The following is a 27,024-nucleotide window of genomic DNA, read 5'->3' as shown; positions in this document are numbered from 1 at the left end:
CTTTTTTTAATATATTTTATTGATTTTTTACAGAGAGGAAGGGAGAGGGATAGAGAGTTAGAAACATCGTTGAGAGAGAAACATTGATGAGCTGCCTCCTGCACACCTCCTACTGGGGATGTGCCGCAACCAAGGTACATGCCCTTGACCGGAATCGAACCCAGGACCCCTCAGTTCGTAGGCCGATGCTCTATCCACTGAGCCAAACCGGTTAGGGCTCGAAACTGCTTTCTTTTTTTTTTTAAATATATTTTTATTGATTTTTTTTACAGAGAGGAAGGGAGAGGGATAGAGAGTTAGAAATATCGATCAGCTGCCTCCTGCACACCTCCTACTGGGGATGTGCCCACAACCAAGGTACATGCCCTTGACCGGAATCGAACCCAGGACCCCTCAGTCCATAGGCTGACACTCTATCCACTGAGCCAAACTGGTTAGGACGAAACTGCTTTCTTTACGTTACCCTTGCCCTTTCCTCCCGGAGCTCTCCCGCATCTCTTGGCTCTCGGCCCCTTCCTCTGTCTTCAGCGCCAGCATTTTGCCTTTCCTCATAGTCACTGCTCCCTCTGACTCTACCTCCCTCTTCCACTTCTAAGGACCCTTGGGCCCACCCAAATAATTTAGGATCATCTTCCTATATTAAGGTCAGTTGAATAGCAACCTTAATTCTCCATTGCCATGAACACTAACATATTCACAGGTTCTGGGGATAAGGGCATGGACATCTTGGGGGATGGAAGTGGGAGGATATTCCATCTACCACAGATGTCCTGAGGGAACTTTTAGTATTGTTGTGTGTTTTTTTAATTTATCATATGTTTATTCTTCTAAGACCAGGCCTTAAATGCTCCATCAAAAACACTACAAATGTGTCACACACAAAAATTATGTATGGGCCATTTCTAAAAACCTTACTTATGTTTCTGTCACTAATTAAGTGTAATAAATTGCTTGATTGCTTCCAGAAGTAAAGTCTGAACACTTGGGATCAAGCCCTCAGCCCACAGTGGTTAAGGGACATGATGTCCTTGGATTCTCACTGGATGCCCTTGAGACCTTCTGAGTCCCTTCTGTTTCTCATCTTGTAGGTAGAATTACTTTAGGTGACGAGGGTTGTGTTGTCTTCAAACGTAGAGAAGGAGCAACCTTTATTTATTTATTTTTTAAATATATTTTATTGATATTTTACAGAGAGGAAGGGAGAGGGATAGAGAGTTAGAAACATCGATGAGAGAGAAACATCGATCAGCTGCCTCCTGCACACCTCCCACTGGGGATGTGCCTGCAACCAAGGTACGTGCCCCTGACCGGAATCGAACCCGGGACCTTTCAGTCCGCAGGCCGACGCTCTATCCACTGAGCCAAACCAGTTTTGGTGAGAAGGAGCAACCTTTAAATGAAGAACCACTTGTATTGAGCCTTCAGCATCACTCCCCCTTTCTTTGGTCCCCTGATTCCCATGGGGTGCCAGATGGTGGCTTGGGGGGAATTGTTGGTCCCGCCATTCTGTAATTACCAACAGCTTCCTCCCCAATGGCCGACCCAGCTTCATGCCCACCCCTAAACCACTCCCCAAGACCACCCTGATTGACTTGCCCGCCACCCCCACTGCTCCCAGGGAGACCTTCTGAGACCACCACAGGGGCCCCACCCTTGGGATTTTCTGGCTGCTCAGCCTGGCTTTCTTCTCGCCCCCTTATCTTATTGTTCCAGTCCCTTTTGTGCACTCGCTCTTCCTGGCTGCGTTGCCCGGCTCTAGTTTCATGGCCCCCATCTTTCCTCCCTGCCCCCACCCCCAGCTTCATTGCTCTGTCACCTGCTCTGGAGCAGAAACACAACCCCAACAGGAGCCCTTTCCAGAGCTGCTGGCAAAGTCTTCCGCGTTGTTTTGTGCTGTTTCTTAGGTCCAGCTCTTCGGATTACATTGGAACAGTTTCCTAGACCTTATTGTGCAAACTGTGCCCGAGTGGGTACCCGTGGTAGGATTATTGTCGGTGTTCCTCGTTCAGCACCAGTGTTAGGATCCCTTATTTATTATTTCAACATAGTGAAAAGGGATTTTTCTCCTTGTGGGTAAACGCTGGGGAAGCCTGTGGCAATGCTGAGAACCAGTAAGACTCCTGTGTCATCCTCATCACACCCCAGGGAGACTCCCACCGCAGAGACACGCCCGGGCTGCGAGCTCACAGCAGCCGCCCTGCCCCTCTCCACAGCACACAGGCTGGCTGCCGTAAAACACTTTCTTCTGACTAAACTTTGAGGTGCTCATTTTCAATCAGTTAGGACCCGTGTTGAGACCCGCTTGATTTAAAATATATTTGAGCCGAAACCGGTTTGGCTCAGTGGATAGAGCGTCGGCCTGTGGACTGAAAGGTCCCAGGTTCGGTTCCGGTCAAGGGCATGTACCTTGGTTGCGGGCATGTCCCCAGTGGGGGGTGTGCAGGAGGCAGCTGATCGATGTTTCTAACTCTCTATCCCTCTCCCTTCCTCTCTGTAAAAAATCAATAAAATATATTTAAAAAAATAAATAAATAAAAATAAAATAAAATAAAATAAAATATATTTGAGTTACCATTTTATTCTTTCATATCCACTTGAACATAGAATGACCCAAAGTGTGCATTTATTAGAAGAAAAGTAAGAAAACCTTAGTCCTACCTATGAACACAATAGTAGTAACTCCAAAATTATACACATTGAGGTCACCTGGCGTGAACTTCCCGCTTCTGCCCTGCAGACAGGCTGCCACTGTTTATGAATAATCCTTCCTGTAAACTGAGCTTTGTTGAATCCAGGGAACTTTCGCACCCGTAACAGCGGCGTATTTAACTTTGTCTCTGCTGTTTCGCAATGTAATTGGAATACTAAGGTTAGTGTGTGTCTCACGTCACCCATCACAGAACCTGGATCTCAGAAGCTTAACTCGCCCAGAATCGCAAAACCAACAGCTCCTTCTCCTCCCCCGACTCCCCCCATGCTGTGCAGAGGGAAATATTCTGAGTAACACCTGAAAATACCATGCTCATTCTTTTTTTATAGATATTGGTTGTTGTTGTTTTTTACTTTAGAGAGGAAGGAAGGGGGAGAGGAGGAGGAAGAAGAGGAGGAGGAGCAGAGAGAGAGAAACACAGATTAGTTGCCTCCCATATACACCCCGACTGGGGCTTGAACCCACAACCCGGGTATGTGCCCTGACCAGGAGTTGGACCTGCAACCTTTTGGTGTATATGACAACACTCCAACCAACTGAGCCACCCGGCCAGGGCCGTGTTTATTCTTAAACAGGGTTTCTATTTTTTCCTACAATCAAATTAGGGAAATGCGTCACTGTCACCATCACAGAACAAGACTCAAGAGACCCTGTCCCCTCCCCGAGCTTGGCTGGACCCCATCAGTGGGTGGGGGGCTCTCTACTCCTGAGTCCTCCCCTGGGGCTGTGGCGCCCTGGGCTGGGCTCCTGGAGGCTGTGCACCGTGCGCTGCCTGCACAGCCTGGCGTGTGAGAAGATAACAAAGGTCTTGGTAGATTTAAGAACTCTGTGACCAGAAAAGGTGAAGAGTTTATGTTGCTAGCGTGTTAGGTCCTGCTGAAAAGACTCGGTTTTCTATGGAAGACCTCCCCAAAGCCAAGTCTACATTTGAGGCCCTTGGAGTCAGTGGTCTGGAGTAGACCCCCTACCTCCCCAAGTCTGTGGGGTGGCGGGCTCTGAGGGCAGGCTCCCCTGCTCTCCACCCCTCACATAGTCCATCCAACAGATCCATCCCAGTGTTGCCAGCGCTTGGGTTTTGTGTCAGGGGCTACAGCATGAGGGTTGCGCAAAGATGAGAGACCCAGCCTGTGTTGCTGCTTCCGAGGTGGAAATGCACCCAGGGCTGTGCCCCCTGGGCTGGGAGGTAGGGAGGACTGGGGACCCTCTGATGCTGACCCTCCCACCACCACCATCTCAAGGTGCTTCTTGCTCTCCTATAATCATAGGACCTGCAGCGAGACATTGAGCAGCACAGTGCGGGGGTGGAGTCTGTGTTCAACATCTGTGATGTCCTGCTGCACGACTCAGATGCCTGTGCCAACGAGACGGAGTGTGACTCCATCCAGCAGACCACCAGGAGCCTGGACAGGCGCTGGAGGAACATATGCGCCATGTCGATGGAGCGACGCATGAAGTGAGAACTGAGTTGCCCCTAAACATTTGGCGGGGGGAGGGGGGTTCAGCCGAAGTCGGTGCACCCTCCTGACCTAAATAAGCAACTGTGTTCCGTTCCCTTCAAAGGCTGTTGGCAGAGAAGGCTCAGTAGGTGTAAGTGCTTATTAGAGAAATCATTCAGGGAAAACATAATGGGGTCACGCCTCTCCCAGCTTTCAGCGCTGTGGGTGTGACATGGCTGGCTGTCCCTTGCATGTAGCCCTGTCCCCGTTGTTAGCTTCTGAAGCAGGGGCTCTGAGGGGCTTGCACTGCCGGGAGGAAGGTGTCCTGACCCAGAGCAATGGGCCTGGATACCTCCTGGAAGGCGTAGCAGGGTCTCTGCACCGAGGAGAGCCGGTGCTGGCGGGGGGAGGGCGGGGACCAGTCAAGAGAGAAAGGTCGGAGCTCTGGTCGAAATGAGCAGCTTGCACTAAGTTATCTCCTTGCCCTCAGAATCGAGGAGACCTGGCGCCTGTGGCAGAAGTTTTTAGATGATTACTCGCGCTTTGAAGACTGGCTCACGTCAGCCGAGAGGACGGCGGCCTCCCCAAACTCCTCGGAGGTGCTCTACACAGTTGCCAAAGAAGAGCTGAAGAGGTTTGAGGTAAGACCCTCTCCAGCCCTGTCCTGGGGACACGCCTGCGGTGGGCTCGGGCCCCCACCACTGCCCAGGGCCCCGGGCACAGCCTGCCACCAGCCGCATGCAGTGGGCCCAATGCCTATCCTCTAGCTAGGGGCAGGGGAACAGGCAGGGCGAGCCCCCGCCATGCCATTTTAGTGTGGGTGTGAACCGCTCGCAGCAGGAAGTCGGGGGCTGGCAGGGGTGCCCTAGCCCTGACGCCGCTCTGTGTGCCGCAGGCCTTTCAGCGGCAGGTGCACGAGAGGCTCACGCAGCTGGAGCTGGTCAACAAGCAGTACCGGCGGCTGGCCCGCGAGAACCGCACCGACACGGCCAGCCGGCTGAAGCAGATGGTCCACGAGGGCAACCAGCGCTGGGACGGGCTCCAGAGGCGGGTCACAGCCATCCTGCGGAGGCTCAGAGTAACTTCTCAGCCCAGGGTGCCAGGGAGGGGCGGCACGCGACAGCAGGCTTGCCACAAGGCCTCAGCTGACTGACCTTCTTCCCTTTTGTTCAAGCCAAATCTGCCAGCTTTATTTTTAATCTATAAAAATAATTTTGCCTCTATTTTTAATATCAAGTATTGTATTTCCTTCTATTTTCTTTTTTCTCTCTCTCTTTTTCTTAATCTTTATTGTTGAGATTACAGATGTCTCTTTTGTTCCTCCCCATTGCCCCCCTCCATCCTACCCTACCCCAGGCTTTCGCCACCCAATTGTCTGTGTCCATAGGTAATGCATATATGCATGTAAGATCTTTGGTTAATCTCTTCCTGCCTCCCCAACCCCTTCCCTCTGAGAATCATCAGTCTGTTTCATTTCCATACCTCTGATTCTATTTTATTCACCAGTTTATTCTGTTCGTTAGATTTCTTATTCGTTTATTTTGATTTTTAGATTCAGTTGTTGATAGGTATGTATTTGTTGCCATTTTGTTGTTCATATTTTTTATCTTTCTCTTTTTTTTCTTCTTCTTCTTAACAAATACCCTTCAACATTTCATATAATACTGGTTTGGTGGTGATGAACTCCTTTAGCTTTTTCTTGTCTGTGAAGCTCTTTATCTGACCTTCAATTCTAAATGATAGCTTTACTGGGTAGAGTAATTTTGGTTGTAGGTCCTTGCTGTTCTCACTTTGAATATTACTTGCCACTCCCTTCTGGCCTGCATAGTTTCTGTTGAGTCGTATGGGCATTCCCTTGTATGTAACTGCCTTTTTCTTGCTGCTTTTAAGATTTTCTTTTTGTCTTCTGCCCTTAGCATTTTAATTATGATGTGTCTTGGTGTGGTCCTCTTTGGGTTCCTCTTGTTTGGGACTCTCTGTGCTTCCTGGACTTGTAAGTCTATTTCTTTCACCAGGTAGGGAACGTTTTCTGTCATTATTTCTTCAAATAGGTTTTCAATATCTTGCTCTCTCTCTTCTGCTTCTAGCGCCCCCATAATGTGAATGTTGGTACACTTGAAGTTGTCCCAGAGGCTCCTTACACTATCTTCATATTTTTGGATTCTTTTTTCATTTTGCTCTTCTGGTTGTTTTTTGCTTCCTCATATTTCAAATTGTTGATTTGATTCTCAGAATCCTCTACTGTTGAATCCCTATATATTATTCTTTATTTCAGTCAGTGTATGCTTAATTTCTGACTGGTTCTTTTCCATTTTTGGGGAGGTTTCTAGAAGATTCTTGAGTAATCTTAGAACCATGGTTTTGAACTCTATATCCAGTAGTTTGCTTTCTTCCATTTCATTTGTGACATGTTTCTTTGTTTCTGCATTTTGGCTGCTTCCCTGTGTTTATTTCTATGTATTGAGTAGAGCTGCTATGTCTCCTTGAGTTGGTAGAGTGGCATTGTGTAGTAAGTGTCCTATATGGCCCAGTGGCTCAGCCTCCCCAGTCACCTGAGCCGGGAGCTCTAGGTGCACCCCTTTGTGGGATGTGAGCACAGTCTTATTGTAGTTAAGTCTTGATTGCTGTTGGTGTCACTGAGAGGAATTGGCCTCCAGACCAATTGGCTGTGAGGATTAGCTGTGACTACAGTGAAAGAGCTGCTGTGCAGGAGACACCCCTATGGAACAGGACTTGCTTCAGTGGGGCTTTGGTGCTCACTGAGTCTGCCCCCTGAGTGTGTTGCTTATGGATGTGAAGAGTTATAATCTGGTATGATCTGACACTGACCACTGGGTACACTGTCTCTTGAGTCCCCAGGGAGGTGGAAAGTCAGCCACTGCCTGGGGCCACCCAGCAGGAGCTACAGAGAGATCTTAAGATTCCTCCTCTTTGTATTGGGTTTGGAAGTGCCCAGATGAGGCCCAGCTATGAAGCAAGGCAGGCTGGTACTGGTGTCGGGTCTTGATAGGTGTGGGGCTCCCTGACCCAGCTGTAGCTTATTTGAGAGATTTTAACCTGAGCAAGGACAAGGCCATTCGTATGCAAAAGTTGCTGCACACAGCTTGGGTGGGGTTATAATTGGATGAGGCAGGGTCTTAGGGAATCACCAGGGCGGACCAAACAGAAATGGCTGCCAGTCCGCCATGCAACCGGGGAGATCCCAGCATAGGAATCCATCTGGGAGAAAGCCGCCCCCAAATTCCTGCCCCAGTGCCAGACAATCCAGTTACTCCTGGTATGTGTCTGTGTTCCCCAAAGCCTCACCCTGGTGCTAGAGCTGAGGAAGCAGGACCTTGTAAGTTCAATTTGTGGTGCCAACCTTTTAAGAGGAACAACTGGGTCTCCTGCAGCCTCTGTGTCACTGAGCCCCAATCTGCACTGGTTTTTACAGGACATAGGGACTTCTCTTCCCAGCTCTGGGACCCTGGGATGGGGCTGGGACCGCTTGCTCCTCCTGGTGGCCTCCACAGAGACAATCTCTCTCCCCATTAAAAAAGCAGCCCACGTGGGTGCCAGACCAGCCTGTTCCACGCCTCCTACCCGTCTCGGTGTGCTTTCTTCTTTACTTCTCTAGTTGTAGGACTTCTATTCAGCCAGCTTTCCAGTGGTTCTGGATGATGGTTGTTCTCTATTTTAGTTGTAATTTTGATGTGGTTGTGGGAGGAGTTTACCTACGCTGCCATCTTCCTTTTCCTCTCCCCTGCCAGCTTTGTGTTTTTTTTAAAGGACTGGCTTCTTGGGCAGAGCTTGTTTATGTGATCTGTGTTACACACATCTCTCTCTCTTTGCTGTCTGTGACCCCTGACGGTCACACTAGCTCGCAGGCTGTGCAGTGCAGGCACTGCTGTCACTAGGGCTGGACCTCAGCCTGGATTTGGCCGAGCTGCCCCTCTGCCCGCCTTTGTGTCCCGATGGTTCTGGCACCGTGAGGGACATGACAGTCCCCTCTGCACTGCGCAGGCTGGGACAGCGATTCTCTGAATTCCAGGGCACGCTGCCCAACCTCAGATGTTGCGTTAGATTTTTTTTTTTTAATGTAAACATTCACCTTAGATTTCTATAATTTAGAAAACGTGCTATGTCCGTCAGCCTTTGTGCATCGGGTGTAAACTGGCAGGACCCGTGTGTGCCGCACCTGCAGGCAGTCATTTTAATTCCTGCTTCTTTCTCAGGGTGGAGTACTCTGGAAACCATTCTAAAGAAATCAACATCTGGGCTTTTGGTTTTCTTTTAACCCTCTCAGGCTAGCTTTTCAGAGAACCCCCTTGCGTTAATTTATCTCCTGCTGACTTGACTATGACAATCTAAACCTCATTTGGCGCTGAATGCAATGTTGGTCTGGGAATCTGTCTATGACATGGTAACCTGAGAGGCATCCCTCACTGGAGGTGATGGAAACTCATCCAGAATTACATCAGGGAAGGCACACGGGGCTAGTCTCAGCTCAACCCTCAGAGCAGTAATTTTCCATCGTAAGCTACTAACTCCTCTGTCAAGCAAAAGCTTCCACAGTCGGCTGATGGGTAAAAATGGGCCTGGTGCCATGCTTGAACTTGGAGGGGGTTGCTCAGAGGACAGGTTGGAAAAATCCCTGACCTAGACTCGAGAATCAGAGAGTTTTAAATGCTGAGAGGACCTTAGAGATCACAGCCAGCATCCCCATACCTCGCTTGCCAGGGAAGATGCCAAGACTCGGAGACGTTGGGGAGCTTGATCGCACTGGCCCAAATGCCCTGTGGGCCCAGTCCCTGGAGACAGGCTTCTGAGTCCAGGCACCCTCTCCCTTCAGCTAGAACCTTGCTGGGGGCCTCCATTCTCATGTGCCATCATCACAAACGTGACTTTCTTCCCCTTTTGCAGCATTTCACCAACCAGAGGGAAGAATTCGAGGGCACGAGGGAGAGCATCCTGGTGTGGCTGACCGAGATGGACCTGCAGCTGACCAACGTGGAGCACTTCTCCGAGAGCGACGCCGACGACAAGATGCGCCAGCTCAATGTAAGCCTTCCTCCCTCGGCACCTCGTAAAGGAACGCAGCTGCCTGCGCAGAGGCGAGCGGCCGAGTACAGATTTCACCTGATACCCTTGGGGCAGACTCCAGAGCTGGTAAAGCTGCCGGGCTGCCTCCACCTGCACCCTCCACCTGCACGCTGGGTGCTCACCAGCAAGGATACTGTTCCCTGCAGCCCAGGGATCAGTGGAGTGAGGCCCCTTTTTCTCTTCGTCTTTTATAATCATCCAGGGAGAGAACACTCTTTAGATTCAAACAGAAGGCATGAGATGCTGTTTCTCCAGATGTGCAGTATAACGGGAACAGCTGTATCAGGGAGGGGCCCAGAACAGATACCATCTCCTCTCCCACTGTTACCAATAATCGGTATCACACTTGAACCTCACATCACTCCCTCCTGGCTAGGTTTCACAAGAAGTTGAGAATGGAACTTTTCATCCCTGGTAGAATGGCACTAATGATCATTCTTATTGTGTCCGCTGAAGCAAATGCCCATCGGTGGCTTACTATGGGAAATACTCTTTTTCCGCCGAGTGTCACTGTCAGTAACAGTGCATGGCCGGCCATCCATGTCAGACTTTTAGAATCATTTTAATTGGAAAAGTCAGTGCCTAGAAGGAGGACGGAAAAATACTGACAGTTGTTTTAAATTATTAAATCTCTGTCACCTTGTTAAAAACTGATGAAGAAAGAAAAAAACACACAGATGAAGCTAGAGTACTAGGTGAAGGCACAAAACAATCATGACATTTCGATGCCTTTTCTGTGGCTTGTTATAAGAAACAGACATTGTCTGAATCCTCAGAGAAATCCCTTTCTTTGAAATCCTTTCTCATGTTCCTCACAGGGTTTCCAACAGGAAATTACATTAAACACCAACAAGATTGACCAGCTCATCGTTTTCGGGGAGCAGCTGATTCAGAAGAGCGAGCCCCTGGATGCCGTGCTGATCGAGGACGAGCTGGAGGAGCTGCACCGATACTGCCAGGAAGTGTTCGGCAGGGTTGCCCGCTTCCACCGGCGGCTGACCTCCCACGCCCCGGTAAGGGGGGCACACCCACAGGGGCTTCTGGGCCACTCAGACTTGGGGTTTGACCAGACTTGTCGTGGGAAAATTTTACTTCCACTTTTGTTAATATAGAGGCACAGGTACCTAGAGGCTCCCATCTCCCAGTGGAAAGGATAGCACTTCTGCCAAGCCCTGCCCCTTCGACACTTTCCCATGTGCTCCTGGTTCAGGGTTTTCTGGCCCGGGTCAGTACTCCTATGGTATTTTTATAACTGCTCTGCTTTTGCTTACAGTGCTAAGATGGGGTTGTACTGGCCTTTTCCTCTATGCTAATGTCTGGGAGCTCTTAATATTTGTGCCTTTCTGGTGCTTCGTTCTCACCGTTGAAGTGCCGAAATCACCGCTTTTGAAAGCAACTGTGATGATTCCTTTGACAGAGGGGCCTTTGGGGAAATTCAGGTGGTGTCGGGCCATTACCCAGAGTTCACTGCCTTTGTGTGCCTGAAGCTTTGATGATGACCTTCGACCAACACAACTGGCTATCTTTTCTTTTTTGTGTCGTCAACTGCCCAACTTCAAACATAATTTCTTCATCACACGTAGCCTCAAAAATAACCTACATTATTCTCTTTTTTTCTTTTCAGGACAGTTTTTTATTGCCTAAGTAGCTAGGATATTTGGTGCATTATACACATCGTTTCATTACTCTCATTTTTAAAGGTAGCAGTTGATAGTCATTTTTCTTAGAGTCATGATAACACAGGGAGAATATGATTCTGTATTCTGAACAATAAGATTGGGGATAAAAAGAAAGAACCTGGTACGTGTGGTCCCTGAACATGTGAATCTTATCAGAACACTAATTGCCTTAAAATTTTTCTTTTACTTTTTAATTTTCTGATTTTTGGAGGAACCTGCCATATAACCATCAATGAAACTTTGGTCTCCCTTTCTTTTTTAGATAAAGGTGTTGAGTGTAGATTATCAAATTTAAGATTTTTCCTAGGAAAGAAAATGGAGTTTTGGCAAATAACAATTGTAGGACCCGCACTAGACGTAGAGTCTAAATTGGAATAACCAGGAACAGGGCCTGGAACTGATGGCCATTTTCGGGAACTGCTGGGCAGGCCAACTCCCAACGCTCCTCAGAACCGGAGTCGCCTATGATTTGGTTAATTCTTAAAACTGGATACTCCCGGTTTAGGGCTTGGAAGATGAAAAGGAAGCCTCTGAGAATGAAACAGACATGGAAGACCCCAGGGAGATCCAGACTGACTCTTGGCGTAAGAGGAGGGAGATGGAGGAACCCTCGTCTCCTCAGGCCCTTTGTCATCTGGTGCCCCCGGGCCCGGGGCCCGAGCGGTCTGGCTGCGAGACCCCTGTCAGCGTGGACTCCATCCCTCTGGAGTGGGATCACACAGGTGACGTGGGGGGCTCCTCCTCTCACGAAGACGACGAGGAGGGCCCATACTACAGTGCGCTGTCAGGTAAGGGGCCTGGGTGTCCAGAGACCTTGAAATTGACCACGTGGCTATGTTTTTAACTCCTCACAACACGGCCAACTCTCAATGATCAGGAGTCCAGCTGTGGCTGACCCAGACTTCCTGTGGCTTCCTGCGTTCTGTCCTGCCCACTGCCGGCTCACCTGAGAGTTGGCTCACTCCTATGGTAGAGGGGATCAGAGGGGAAAAAACAGAAATTCGAGTTGGGCCACTAAGGCTATTCCCGGATGGCCCTGGCTCATCAGTGAACTTTTCTGGCCAGTTTTTCAGAGTGCCCATAGCGTGAGAGTTTTCATTCTTTCCGTGCACGGCCCCCTCCCCCCCCTCCCCCCACTGCTTCAGACAGTTGGGAGTTGGCTGAAAAAATCCTTCTGGGTTTTTTGAAAGCTTTCTAAGAAAACAGGTAAAGGGTAGTTACCTTTCTCCTTCCAGCTGACAATGTTTCTACTGTTTTAATTTGATACTGGGGCATTCCTGCAGTGAGGAAAATGACATTATTCTTTTTCAGATGTAGAAATCCCTGAAAATCCTGAGGCATATCTTAAAATGACCACAAAAACTTTGAAAGCATCTTCTGGTAGGCCCCTGCCCGTGCATGTGTCTCAACATGGCAGCACCCGCGGCGCACACTGCATCCTAAACCTCGCTCCCACGTCATGTCTGACCTCTGCCTTCGTGGACACCATGGCCTCGTGTCATGGTGTATTCACACTGCCGTACTCACACATACCTGCGCGCTCCTCCCAAATCCCCAGCCAGACCAGAGCAGTCTCGCCGCCATCCCTCTCCCCCTCAGGCCTGCGCAGAAGGGAATTCTTCGTGGTGCCTTCTTAAGTTTTTATCTTCCTGCCGTCTAACTCAGGTCCCTTGGCATGGGCCAAGCTTTCTTCATGGTGGCTTGGTTTGGAACTATTTCCTTGCTTCCGGTGATTTCCTGGGAAGAGGGTGGGTGAGTGTAGGTAAGGGTAGAGGTGCTGTTGCATTGGTTGCAGAAGAAACCTTCCTTTCCTCAACTTGCAGCTCTAATCTTCATTCCCTGCCCCGCCCCACTTGCAGAACTGGGCACAGCCACGAGGGGCCCTCTGGTCCCGTCCATCCCCGCCCCCCCAAACCTGAAAGGCCTCCAGTCCTGGTAGCCCCAGACCCAGCTCTCTGCCAATGTCCCCACCACGAGAGACCCAGCTCCAAAACACCACTAATCCCGCAGCAAATCATATGTTCGTTGTGCTCCATGGTGAACCCATCTAGTGAAGGCCCAGTGTTGCTCAGCTGCATGACTCATTCCATTCCCCTCTGGGACATACTGACATTTTGCAAACGTGCATGCTTTGCAAGGAAAGCTGCAGAACTCATGTTCCACCATAACCTGATGCCATGTTGCCGTGACCTTTTTATGTAACTAAACATGAATCCTTTGGTTGGAGAGAATGGACTGTCACTTGCTATTTTTTTGTTTCAGGCAAATCCATTTCTGAGGGCCACTCATGGCACGTTCCTGACAGTCCTTCCTGTCCCAAGCATCGCTACAAACAAATGGGAGGTGATAGGAATGTACAACCCATCCCCTCAGATTCCAGCACCCCTTATAAACCAGCTTATGTAAGTAGTTTTTTTAAATTTCTTTATTGACTTCATTGGAGGACATCAGCTAATAAAATTATGTCTCGGGTGTACAGTTTTCTAATACATCATCTGTACATTGTATTGTGCCTTCACCACCCCAAGTCAAGTCTCCTTCCATCACCATCTACCCCCCTTTATTCTCTTCTATCTCCCCCCACCCTCCTTTCCCACAGGTTTTGCTTAATCCCTTTACCTTTTTCACCCAGCCCCCCAAGCCCATCCCTTCTGACAGCTGTCAGTCTGTTCTCTGTATCTGTGGGTCTGTTTCTATTTTGTTAGTTTACTTTGGTCATTAGAGTCTACATATAAGTGAAATCGTATGGGACTTGTCTATCTTTGACTGGCTTATTTCACCCAAGTGCAGGAGTAAATAGTTAAAATTTTTCAAGGGAGGGACTTTAGTGCCTACTGTGTGTGCTCGCTCCCCAGGAACATTTTGAGTTGGTTTTCCCACGGTGACAGTATCTCTGCCAAGCTGTCCACACTTCATTCAAACCCTGGCAAAACTGACCTGGGTTAAAAATAGGTTTCTGGCCAATTCAGGAAGGACTGGCAGGGACATGCCATGAGTGGCCCTGAGAAATGGATTTACCTGTGTGTGTGTGGACATGATGTAACAGTGATTATTACCGTTGAGTCCGTCATCCATGCAAATAATGGAGAAGCGAAGGGCGGGCTTTCCTGTGTGGCACCTGAGCTCCCAGACCTGTGTTATGGTTCCCTTTTGACCACACGGCACACCCTGTTCAAAAATTACAACTTCACATCCATACGATTTGGCCTTGTACTGGGGTAGACGTGGGATTGATTCCTAGCCCTGCCAATAAATTGCTCTGGATCTGTAAGCCCTCGACCTGCCTCCATGAGCCTTCACATACCTTATATAATTGTTGTTGTCAGGATTGGGTGGATGCAGTTATGAAGAAGGCGGCCCGCAGGAGTGGTCACCATCATTATTATTATTACTGCTATACACTACTGTGTATATGCGTCATTATTGTTATTTATAACAATGCTGTTCCTTCTTACATTTCCCTCTGGGAACATGAGTCTTGGCACCCCTCTGGCTATGCAGCTGTTGGGGGACAGCCAGCCTAGGATTTAATGTTGGCCCCAGCTCATCCTCAGTGCAGAGAATTAGCAATGAGTGAGTTGCATGTTCAGTGTCGTCTCTCAGAAAAACCAGAAGCAGTGTCAGCCTCACAGGATGAGTCCTCAGCGTGCCCTCGGTGTCTAGGAGTGAAGAGAGCTCGATAATTAGAGATTTTTGGCTGCACGTGGTCAGACCGGAGTCATTCGATAGTGGCTGCCCAGGCCCAATTCAGGAACTCTGGCTCAGCAAGTAGTTGTCATTTGTAGCCTGTCTCTCTGCAGAATAAGACCTCACAGTCCAGGGGGAGAGACCCCAGCACCTCATCTTTGCTTTACACCCATAGTCCCAGTGACTATGCTCGTGTCCCTCGCCTGGCCAGTTCCAACAGCTCACCCCTTTTTTTGGTGTCTGAAACCAGGCATGTCACCAGAAATCTGAAGGTTTTTTATATGTCCATTCCACACAAACAGGCCATATGGACACAATCCAAAGAAATTGTGGCTTTTCTAAAAAAGGCTACATTTATTTTTGGAAAGGCCTGAGATAATAGGCCTGAGATAATAGGCCCGCCAACTCTGTGAGGACAGAAGAGCAGTGAAGAATAAATGCTTGCTAATGAACTGCCCAGGGGACAGGTCCGATTCCTGGAGACAGTAATGCCACCAGTTCCTCAGAGGGACTGGGAGGGAGAACTGAAAGTGTGTAAAACACTGTACAGATGAAAAGGTGCTAACCTCAGTGGTGGTTTTAACTCTTTGCACGGTTCCTTTGGGCAGAGTATGAAGGAGCCTCACGTTAGGCCAGTCACTTATTCCCGGTGTGGACTCACCACTGCTTCCCCCTCCCTGGGCCACCAGCTGGGCATGCTCACCTGTGCCACCCACACCCTGAAGCGCTTGTATTTCCAGGAGGTTCCCCCTGGAAGGAAAGGGCTCCCGTATCCTCATCTTGTACCTGTTAACATGAGCCAAGGTACTCTTCAGCCTTAAATGGAGAGAGGATAACACAAAGTTGGCTCCTTCTAGGTAAAGCTGCTGTTGTCTCCAGGAACTGATGGTGGCAAGGAAGGCCCAAGCGTCTTGAATGGCAGCCCCCAGCAGGAGGACAAGGGGCTGGCTCCCCTCACCGGGCAGCAGTCAGGTACTGTTAAAGCAGGTGGTGGCGGAGAGGGTTCGAGTCTGTATTGGGGGTTAGTCAGGGATTTCAGTCATGGCTCAACAGAATATTAATTAGGAGTAGCCCAGCTATATAACTCTACCCTCCCCCACAGCTGCCAAGTTATTTCAGAATTAGCTGACTTGTATTTATGAACACATTCCTGGACTATTCAAAACTATTCTTTAAACATAGACAAAATGAGCCTCAGTGATGAAGTGTGTGTTTTAGTGACTTCAGTTGTATGTGAAGAGCAGACACAGGAAGCTTATTTTCAAAGAGTTCTGTCAGGTGTCTCCTCGTGAGAACAGTTCAATGATTATAAAAATAATTACTCAACCAAGTCTAAAGTCAAGCTGATAGCCCTGATCTGATCATCACAGACCAAAGGAGAAAGGGCCGTAACAACAGCACGAACTGAAATGCTGAACTTGGGACCAGACCACATTCTGGCCACACGCGGGGTCTCCTACCCAGCGAGCTGCCTCCCCCCAGCCGGTGGGAGTGTGGTGGCTGTGGCCTTGAGCCAGAGCCAGGGAACCATCCCCTTCCACACTCCAGGGAAAGGAAGGACTCCCCAATGCTGAGCCTCAGCAAAGAGCATCCCCTACAGGTCTTATCACTCTGACGCTGAATTAGTTGGAGACAGAGAATTCTGTTTGCATAGTTGCTGCTTGTTATTCCAGGTGCCTTTGACAGATGGGAGCTGATTCAAGCACAGGAACTTCGGAAGAAACTCTTAATGAAACAAGACTTGCAACAGCTGAACGCTGATGTCAATGACACCATCACCGGGCTGAAAAACACTGAAGCAGAGCTGGAAACATTAAAGACGGCCACGCCTCCCTCTGACGTCCAGGAACTGGCACTCAGGGTGAAGAGATTGAAGGTGAGGCGGAGGGATGCAGGATGCAGAGTGCGCCTGCAAGTGCTGGCTGTGCTGACCGAACAGACCAAGTCTGTCAGGGGTGTGTGCTGGCCGTCCCTCTCTTCCGTTTCACGTCTGTAGCTGGCAGGGACGTGGATGCAGATCTTTGTCTTCATTCAGAAGAGCATCTACAGATGGACCCAAAGCCCAGCGCAGTGCTGGGCAGGTGTTGCTCAGATGCCCAGTGCTGGGAAGTCTGATTTCAGAGGCACCTGCCGGCTCTTGCAGAGGTGCTAGTGGCCCCTGAGGCAGCTTAAAAACACCCTTCCAGCCTGTGTGCGGTCCAGGCTGGTGGTGGAGCGCTGGGATCGGGGGGAGAGGGGGAACCAGCTCACCTGCTGCTGAATTCGGCGGCCTGATCTGGTTACTCCACTACCCAGTTAGGATTTGTCAGCCACACAGTCAGTCTTCACCCTACTGGAATGCCTGGCCAGGAACCAGGGAGGGGCGGGAGCCTGTGCTCCTAAGAGGACCCAGGGCAGGGGCAGGCAGCCTTCGTGTTTGTACTGTTGTTTCATTGTGCATTGAGGTGTCAGGGGTGAGCGTTCATCCTAAGGAAGAGCACTTCTGTGTAACTAAGTGTACTTTATCTGGAAGGCTTTTTAAATCTGATCCAGAAGGGTTAAGCCAGCCAGAGCTCAGCGGCCCGGCTGAGCTGGCCTCTGGTTGAGTTGGCCGGCCAGGAGACAGGCCTCTGCTCTCTGCCCAGCGGCCAAGTGCACTGACCTTGTAAGGCAGCTTCTTCACCTGACGCTTCCCAGCCAGTCATAGGCGAGGTCGCCCTGTTTCTGTGGCCTCGGCTTGGGGGAGCGTTTGGAAGATCTGTTCCCACGGAGGTTGTTCTAAGTGAACCCCACACCACTCTCTTCAGAGTGCCTCACCCAGCCTTTCCTTCTGCGGTAGGAGATACTCAACGCCTTGGACACCTACAAGGCTTTGGTGGTCTCTCTCAACGTGAGCAGCAAGGAGTTTCTGCAGACCGGGAGCAGCGAGTCCAAGGAGCTCCATGAGAGCGTGGGCCAGCTGCGGCTGCACTGGGACGCGGCGTGGGCTGCGGTGGAGAGCTGGAGAGAGGGCTTGCGGCAGTCGCTCATGCAGTGCCAGGTACGCCGCCACAGCTGGTGCCCAAGGCCCAGTCCCGGGCACAGCCAGGCCCACGTGGGTGGGAGGGGCGGATATTTTTATCATGTCAGGCTGCTTTGGCACAGCCGAATGTGTCCTGTGTTAGGAAACATGTGCTTTACCATTTGTTTCTGAAGAGGCCCAGCTGCTGTCTCACAGCCTGACGCTTGCCCTGGGTCTCCTGCTTTGTTGCCCAGGCCACTCATTGTGTGAGGGTTTCAGCAAGCATTCCAGGGGTCAGAAACGCCACTCCAACATTGCCCCATCTCTATCCTTTTGTCAGGAAGGCTCGATAGCAGTGTGATGAAGGCTCCTGGCCCTGGAACAAGGAGCAGTTTAACCTGCTCCACAGCCTTAGTAGCTGTGTAACTTTGGGCAAATCATTGAACCTTCTAGACCTCAGTTTTCTTATCTGAAAAACTAGAGGTCCGGTGCATGAAATTCATGCACGGGTAGGGTCCCTAGGCCTGGCCGGCGGTCAAGACCGATCAGGGCCTTCTGGCTGCTGGCCGGGGCCTTCCTTCCCCAGCTGCCGGCTGCTGGCCAGGGCCTCCCTTCGTCCCACACCGCCTCCTGGTGGTCAGCGCACGTCACAGCGAGCAATCGAACCCCCAAGGGGACACTTTGCATATTAGCCTTTTATATAGAGAGATGGGAATAATTTTAGTGCCTTCCTCACAGGATTCTTTTTAGGACGGTATGCTTGTAGTCTTAGCCCAGCACCCAACACATTAAATGCTCAGACCATGTTACCTCTAACCCCATCATAGGGAACATGAGCCACCAATAAGCCCACACACAGCCCTGTCCTTGGTTTATTATATATCAGGGGTAACCATTCATCCTAAGGAATACCACTTCTGTGTGACTAAGTGTACTTTAGCCACTGAACCCAGCACATCTGCGTGGTCTTCCTCTGTCACAGCCGGTGGGGCATTCTGAAGCTCCGCCGTTGCGTCAGCCTGTTCACTTGGCAGATTCCGTCCTGCCTCCTGGAGCTGTGCCCAGTGTTCTCTCCTCCCCGCTTTCCTTGTTTTGGGCCTTTTATCCACGGGATAGGACAAGAAGAGCAGATGAGTCTGATGGACTAGACTTCTTTTTATGAATGGCCAATGCTGGGATGTGTGTTGTTTTTTAAGGACTTCCACCAGTTGAGTCAGAATCTGCTCCTGTGGTTGGCGAGTGCTGAGAGCCGGAGGCAGCAGGCTCATGTCACTGGCCCAAAGGCAGACCCCCAGGCCCTCCTGGGGTGCCGGGAGGAACTCCTGGTAAGTCTTCTCCTGGGCGGCTCTGCACCCCCTGGCCTGTCAGGAGTCCTCCTTGGGTAGCCTCACCTGGAGTTTCTGGGAACAGCAGTGCCGGTGGGTGTCTGCGCATCCCTCTGTGTTCTGAAGCAGGATGACCTGCAGGGATGAAGAGAAGGGCCCAGAGCAGGAAGTCTTCAAGGCTAAGTTGTTGGGGACAAGGGTGTTTAGCAATATCCTGAGACACTTAAGGCCATTTGAAGCATTCTTCTCCCTTGTGAAGATGGTTCATTTGGGGGGAAATCGGATGCACATGGTCCACATGTACGAGTTTCCTTTATCCACTATAGAAAAGTCTTACTTCTTGGAGGTCACTTGTGTTGCCATGTACTTATTTCACGAACGTGTTAACATGAGACCTCATTTGCACTCAAGTTGACATTTTTATCCACATACTTATATGTGGTTTAATTTTAAATATTTAACATTTAATCACAATGCTGGTCATCGTTTAAAAAACATGGTTGTGCTAAAACCTCTATAAAGCCATGCTCTGCAGGATGGCACTTTCTGTGGTGACGGAATGTTCTGTCTGCTCTCTGCCCAGTGTGACAGCTACTGAGCCCCTGAAATGTGGCTGGTGGGACTGGAAATGAACTTTTCATTTTAATTAATTTAAACAGTCACATGTTGTCTAGTGGCTACCATATTGGACAGCGAGAGAGCCACATAACCACCCTCAACAATACAAGCGAATTTGCCGGCTGCCTCTATATTTCTAAATAGTACGCTTACGCTGCCTTTTCTCAACTCATTAGATTTTCCCTTGCCCTCCTGCCATTAGTGGATAAGGGCCTTGTCTCCCCTCACTTCTTCCTCTGACTCCTCCAGCAACACAGTTGTCTCCAGAATGAGAAGGAATAAAAAGGGGCAGGGTGCAGCCAGCTTGCTCTCCAAGGGATGCTGGGCTTGCGGACACAGGCGGGAGGAGTGGAAAGTTCTGGAGTGGAGCACCAGCCCGCGCTCATCCTGATGAATGAGCGCCTGCTCCCGCCGCACTAGCTCCCCTTTGCATAAACACTGTTTCCCACTTGTCTGTCCTTAGCAACTGGAAAAGGAGCTAATGGAACGTCAACCTCAAGTGAACTCCCTGCAAGAGATTTCAGACAGCCTTCTCATTAAGGGGCACGGAGAAGACTACATTGAGGCCGAAGAGAAGGTGCATGTCATCAAGAAGAAGCTCAGACGGTTACTGGACCAAGTGTCCCATGACTTAATGTCCTTGCAGGGAAGCCAGGTGAGTCCCCGGGTGGCTTTCAGATATAAAGATGTCATAACAGATGCAAGCAGGAAGGCCGCAAGCTCACCGTGGGAGTGGCGTCTCGAGGTCATACCCCTCTCTAGCCGTGTGGCCTGAAAACATTACATAAGCTCTTTAAGCTGTTTTATCGTTTGTAGCGTAAGAGGGATATACCGTAACAAGAGTGCCTTCCTATCAGCAGGGCTGGGCTAATCCAAACAATTCCAATGCTTCTACCATTTCTGCCTTGCCTTCATGTTGAAGACGCGAGCCTTCACTTTTCTCATGTGCCATCCTTTCAAGTCCTCTTCTACACCCTGCTCACTCTCCTCTGACCACTTTCTCATTTGTCTGCTTTCTGGCCTTTAAAATGTGTTCCAGCTCAGAACAAACGAACACCCAAACCGTGGCCCCTCCATTCTAGAGTTCACATTTCCTCCTGTGCAGCAGGACCACATGGTCTCGCTGGCACGTGGTCCCGGCAGCACTTGCGCAAGCTCACTGCAGCTCCTTCTGTCCCTCTTGCTCCTGCTGACCTCAGCCTCCCCCCACATGTGCTGCGGGTTTTTAATGCAAGAAGTTGGCCTTGTTTATATACATTCCCTTTTGTCTGAAAAAGCCCTTCTTCCGGGAAGATTTGAGCTGGGGAGGTGGGGTGGCGTGATGAAGACTCTGCATGAAGCACGTTTTTGTGCTGTGGAGACTATTCAGAACCTGTTTCCCTGAATTGAATGGACTCGTGGGGTATGGATTGCAGATCCCAGACCCGTCTCTGCCCGGCCTGGATGAGGTGGATGCTGGAGACGAGCCTCCAGCCGTGTACGTGCCAGCTACCCCGGCAAAGGTGAGAGCCCTTCCGCTGTGAGAACCACACTGGTTAGTTTCCAAAGCCACTGGGAGGACAGGAACAGGGACTCCGCGGCCCCGTAGAAAAGGCATGGCGCCATAGACTGCTCCAGCCTGCTGCTCGGTGGGGAAGGCCTCCTCCAGGTTCCTCTCTGGGACGGCAGCAGGTTGTGAAAGAGGGGAGCCCTCTAACTGGAGGCTTCCTGGTCTCCAGTAACCACAGATCAACAAACCCAATTATTACTTACCTCATAGAGCTTCATATCAAACGAATTCTCTAGTCACCACAGCTCGTCAGGAAGCCCACCTAAGGAAGGATGTTTCCTCATTGACAGAACTAAAAGCTTTCAAGTCACTAACTGAATTGTTTTCATCCAGGAGACCGGAGCAGAGAGAACTACCAAAGGCAAGAACAGGACAGACAGCAGGTAACAGCCCTGAATGCCCCTGTTCACCCACCAAGCTCACCAAGGCCACGATCAAGGTCTTTGTAAAAACCGTACAGTTTTCTTTTCATCTGGAAGGGGCGAGGCTTCCCTTCCAAACCTGAACCCCAGCCGCTGGTCCCATTTCAATCTCAGGTCCTGGGTGTCTTACTTCCATGAGCAGGGGGTCAGGAACTGGGAGTGGGTTTTCCCTCCAAGCCTCCTGCTGAGCTCTCCACCTTCTCTGTTGCCAGGGTGCCGGGCCCCGCTGACCCAGGCCGCTCACGGCCGCAGCGCTCCTTCCTGTCCCGGGTGTTCCGGGCGGCGCTGCCCCTGCAGCTGCTGCTGCTCCTGCTGCTCCTCCTGGCCTGCCTGCTGCCCTCCTCCGAGGAGGACTACAGCTGCACACAGGCCAACAACTTCGCCAGGTCCTTTTACCCCATGCTGAGGTACACCAACGGGCCACCCCCCACATAGAGGCTCAGCCTGCAGCAGCGCCACCACCAGCCTGTGTCCTCGGGAGCCCAATTCGTGGCCCCAGGCCAACCTGTGAGTGACTGAGCGGCAGCACCGCCCAGGGACCTGCTGCGGACGCCTCCCTCCGGGCTCGGCCAGAGAGGACTGGTTTGGGGATCTCTGGGAACTGCAGTTTCCTGAGGAGCCAAGCACTTTGTGAATTCTGACTTATTTGTAAACATTATTAAAATGTAGCTGATATGGTCAGGTGAACAGTAGTGTTCATCACGTAGTATATGTTCTAGAAACAAGCAAGCAGATTCTGCCTTAGAAATGGTTCGGAAACTCACATGCACCCTTGGCTGATTGAACAAAACAATCACATTTTAAATGTTTTAGAATTAATTTTACTCCAATCAGCTAACAATTCTGAGCTACAGGTTATAAACCAAAATGTTCTGTTCAGTACTAAGGTCTGCTCTTTTATATTGCTTTAAATTTTTTTAAAAAAATTATATTGCATGGATGTGTTGTGCATATTTTTTAACAATGCTGCACCTGTATGTATGAATGTAAACTTTGATTTTTTTAAGAAAATCAGATTTTAGCTTTGGACTAATGTACAGTAAATGCCAAAATACATACTTGATAGGGGCATTTTTATAAGTTAATTTTATAAGACTTTTCACATTCAAAGTGCTGCTTCAGGTTTTAACTGTTTGGCTACAGGGGGGTTGGTACAGATACCTGAAGCTGTTTGTCGTATGTACAATGTTTCTCATTAAAACAAAAAATAGCCATACGTTTGTTGTGCTGGATTATGTTACAAAGCAGCTAAATAGTATGTGTAATCTCCCAGAGAACAAAAATTATTTTTAAACTATTTAGAGGGATTTGTTGGTTTTAGTTCTGAGATACGCTTTATTTTGTTCTGAGATTCTACTTATTTAACTTTGTACAGAATAATATGAAATCTAGAGGCCTACCCCTTTATATGAGGCAGTTACTCAGTGTGTGACTCTGTAGATCTGTAGGGAAGGATAATCTCACCCAGATTTCTCTATTCCCAGTTCTCTCCAAAGCGAACAAATAGTGTTTAGCAAACATTATAGGCAAAGCCACCTGCTTTGCATCCAGTCCCACTACCACTGTCTATTTTTCACCTAAATAAAAAGAGGGTGATTAAAAGTTTCTGAACCAGTTCCTCGCTTGCCGCTCCTAACCTGCACCTTGGGAGACACAGCTGACTCAGCAGCAACCTCAGTCCGCTCTCTCCTCCCAAACCACAAACCTCTGGGAAGCCAAGGAAGCTCCGACTTCCGTGGAGGCGCCACTTCTGTGGATCAGACACGCCCAGGATGCGGCAGGTCACGAGCAGCTTACAGAAAGGCACCATCCAAGAGATATGGAGGGAAAGTAACTTCAGGGTCTTTTAATTCTTTAAAATAATTCACCTCGCCGTAACCGGTTTGGCTCAGTGGATAGAGCGTCGGCCTGCAGACTGAAGGGTCCCAGGTTCGATTCCGGTCAAGGGCATGTACCTTGGTTGCGGGCACATCCCCAGTGGGGGGTGTGCAGGAGGCAGCTGATCGATGTTTCTCTCTCATCGATGTTTCTAGCTCTCTATCCCTCTCCCTTCCTCTCTGTAAAAAATCAATAAAAATATATTTTAAAAAAAATAATAATAATTCACCTCTCTGACCAAAGGAGGTGACCACTCTGGAGACCTTTTCCGCCCTTGAGGAGGGACTGGTGAGTCCAAGTGGAAAAGGAAGTGTTGTTTCCATTTTAAAGCCTAATTATGCACACCAAGTCTCAGGATAAACCCTCACCCCAGGGAAGCCTTTCTACATGAAACTCAGTGTAGCCCCAAAGGTTTGTTAAACCTAATCTGCTTTACACTGTCCTAAGGTTTAGCATTCCCCACCACAAAGGAATGTTTCATTAAGATAACTTCAGCATGAATGAATTCTTTTTTCCCCATCCCTAAAGTGGGGTTTAATACTAAGTGACTCAGATGAGATAATTACAGAAAATCTACCCAAATTTACATATTTATATTTGTGGGCTGCATTTTACTTGAGCACACAGCACCTGTGGCCATAAATCACAAGTGTGAGATTAGCTGACTAACGATTAAATTGCTACCGTCTAAAAAGCGCTCTTGAAATTGTACACAAGCATTTGTGTTTATGTACCTTTTTCTAGGAAGAGCATCCGTGGTTTTCATCAAACTCTTAAAAGGCTCTGCAAACCTAAAATAGAATTCAGAACAGAATGGGAACGCTGCTTAGCCTAATCCCTGAAAATCCTTATGCTCAACTCCCAACAAATACAGTTTTAAAACCAAAATTATGAAAAACATTTTATTTAGCTTATGTGACATTAAACTTCTTTCTGCAACAGTGCATTGACAGTAAAGGGACACAGCAAAGAAAAAGCAGTACCTGGAGGAGCAGAAAGCAAATCTCAAAATCTTTCACACAACAAACATTTGTAAAAAGGCCCAAATTTAAAAGCCCGCTAATGGTACAAAGCATGCATCTGAAAAAAAAAAAAAAATGACAAATGATAGCCAGCCAACAGTCTCCGGTACACAGGGCCACTGAGTAAGGTGACAGGACCGAGAGCCACAGCCGGTAGACACCCGCGCAGAGGAACACCTGCAGCCACAGAGGCTGTGCGGGTAACAGGCGCTGTTCTGGGCCGGCATCGCAAGCCTTGGCCCATCAAGGAAACCCACATCACATAACAGTGACTGGCCCACAAATGAATGGGATCCTCGACTCCAAAGCAAGAAAAAGGGTTCTAAGATCACATATCGCAAAGAACGCATATCTTTAGAGCTGCCACTACAGCCCAAATTCCAGCAACTTGGAGAGCTACAAAGAATAAAAAGCATGTGTTCCATATTACAGGAAACCACACTCCGCTGGGAAGCATCAGTGCCTAGAAGATGTGAGAATTTTACATGCGTAAACTGGTAAACTTCCAAGAAACTGCACCTGGGGAAAGCAGTGACAGATAAAAGGAGGTGAGGGCAGTACTACCTACTAGCTGATGAGCCCCGGTTGGGAGGTCTGGAATAACAAAATGCATCTTTATTTTTTCCACCTGTCAAGGTTGCTATTCTGGCCCTAGCCAGTTTGGCTCAGTGGACAGAGCATCAGCCTCGGCCTGCGGACTGAAGGGTCTCGGGTTCGATTCCCAGTCAGGACACATGCCTGGGTTGTGGGCTCGATCCCCAGTAGGGGGCGTGCAGGAGGCAGCCTGTCAATGATTCTCATCATTGATGTTTCTATCTCTCCCTCTCCCTTTCTCTCTGAAATCAATAAAAATGTATTTTTTAGAAACCGGTTTGGCTCAGTGGATAGAGCGTCGGCCTGCGGACTGAAGGGTCCCGGGTTCGATTCCGGTCAAGGGCATGTACCTTGGTTGCGGGCACATCCCCAGTGGGAGGTGTGCAGGAGGCAGCTGATCGATGTTTCTCTCTCATCGATGTTTCTAGCTTTCTATCCCTCTCCTTTCCTCTCTGTAAAATATCAATAAAATATATTTTTTTAAAAATGTATTTTTTAAAAAAAGGATGCTATTCTGTAAAAGTTCATGTGAACCCCATCTAAGCTGAGAAGGTAGGATCTAAAGGCAACTGTAACTTAGCCTTCTCTCCCTTACGCACGGAGACTCTTCAGAAGCCAGTCCTCAGCAGGGACCATGCTAACCAGAAGATGAAATCTGGTTTATTGACCTTGAGCAGGTCAGTTTACCTCTCTGGGCTTTAATTTACACATGTATAAAAGATGGGGTGGAGCCCTAACCGGTTTGGCTCAGTGGAAAGAGCATCGGCCTGCGGACTGAAGGGTCCCGGGTTCGATTCCAGTCAAGGGCATGTACCTTGGTTGCGGGCACATCCCCAGGGGGAAGTGTGCAGGAGGCAGCTGATCGATGTTTCTCTCTCATCAATGTTTCTAGCTCTCTATCCCTCACCCTTCCTCTCTGTAAAAAAATTAATAAATTTAAAAAAAAAAAGATGGGGTGGAACTTGATATCTATAAGGGTGTTCCAGAAATTGGGGCCAGCTCTGCCACAAGCAGGCCCCACTTAAACCAGAGCGGCCATGACTGTCAGGCTGCTTTTAATGAGTGGATTCTGCAGTCTAAATGTATTCTTCCTTAGTTTTCCTTTTAACTAGTTAAACTGCACGGCCTGCATTCAGTTCTGTCACTTATTCCCTGATTGACCTTGAGCAAGTTTGCTTATCCTCTCTGGCTTCCACAGCCAAAAAGAGAGGACAACAGTAATTGCTACGAGGATTAACTGGATGGATGAGGCAATGAGAACAATATCTGGCACATAGTAAGTGTTAACTCAAATATTTTAAGGTACTAAATGATGTATTTTTACAATTTCCTTCACATAACCTTTACTATGTTTTTAAAAGATTTTTAGTGCTTAGAGAAATGTGTCAAATCTTAGTTTTTTAAAATATTTTGTTTCAAAACAGACCTAGAAATGGAAGGTTCACCTTGAAAAGGTGTCAACATATGCAAGTCCCTTAGCAAATTTAAATACAACCAAACTTGACTGTCACATGCTAGAAAATGGCTTATATCTATGAATATATAATACAGCTCTGCCAAGACTTGGAAACTGGTTGTTTTTTACTGACATCTAAATTAATTGTCCTTAAAGCAGAGTTAGCAGGGGAAGTAATCCAAATAAAGGGGATCTCACTGCAGAGCTTTTGATTTTGAGTTTTGTTTTTATACAGTTAGCCTCCAGACCTGTTCTTATTAGGCTGACGAATGATAATCCTCTGTTCCCACTTCAATGTGTCAGGAAAAATCTCTTCAAAATTATTTTAGGGTTGAATCCTTTGTAGGGAGTCCTGGTGGACAGCAAGCATGTGACAGGCCAGACCGAGGTGGTGTGGTGAGGGGGGAGGGAGTGCAGTTAGAACAACGTGTGAAAACTCACAGTGCAGCCCCGGGGGTGCTCACACAGTCCCCCTCAGGCACTGCCAGTTCTCTCCAAGGAACCTGAGTGGACACTGTCCTAATGTCCTCTGTATTGAGAATAGTCCATGGTGATTATATAATTGAAAATTGTCTATATGACTCCA

General features: G+C 48.9%; 1 protein-coding gene across 2 annotated transcripts in view; it reads left to right on the top strand.

Annotated features, from left to right (window-relative positions):
* SYNE2 (spectrin repeat containing nuclear envelope protein 2) overlaps positions 1-22,704 on the top strand; it is a 321,491-nt gene extending 298,787 nt beyond the window's left edge. For both annotated transcript variants that reach the window (XM_080686255.1, XM_080686256.1), the window contains 16 exons: positions 3,976-4,163; positions 4,637-4,787; positions 5,042-5,224; positions 9,049-9,186; positions 10,047-10,241; positions 11,413-11,695; positions 12,219-12,287; positions 13,170-13,309; positions 15,452-15,566; positions 16,268-16,470; positions 17,413-17,613; positions 18,771-18,899; positions 19,981-20,172; positions 20,933-21,019; positions 21,400-21,449; positions 21,701-22,704. In XM_080686255.1, the coding sequence (XP_080542381.1) occupies positions 3,976-4,163; positions 4,637-4,787; positions 5,042-5,224; positions 9,049-9,186; positions 10,047-10,241; positions 11,413-11,695; positions 12,219-12,287; positions 13,170-13,309; positions 15,452-15,566; positions 16,268-16,470; positions 17,413-17,613; positions 18,771-18,899; positions 19,981-20,172; positions 20,933-21,019; positions 21,400-21,449; positions 21,701-21,923 (2,547 nt within the window). In that variant the 3' untranslated portion in view covers positions 21,924-22,704. The remainder of the gene's footprint in view (positions 1-3,975; positions 4,164-4,636; positions 4,788-5,041; positions 5,225-9,048; positions 9,187-10,046; positions 10,242-11,412; positions 11,696-12,218; positions 12,288-13,169; positions 13,310-15,451; positions 15,567-16,267; positions 16,471-17,412; positions 17,614-18,770; positions 18,900-19,980; positions 20,173-20,932; positions 21,020-21,399; positions 21,450-21,700) is intronic.
* Positions 22,705-27,024: the final 4,320 nt, after the last annotated feature.

Source organism: Plecotus auritus, assembly GCF_963455305.1.
Source record: "Plecotus auritus genome assembly, chromosome: 1".
Lineage (NCBI taxonomy): Eukaryota > Metazoa > Chordata > Mammalia > Chiroptera > Vespertilionidae > Plecotus > Plecotus auritus.
The sequence above is the reverse complement of the archived record's forward strand: the minus strand, read 5'-3'. Positions and strand labels throughout refer to the sequence as shown.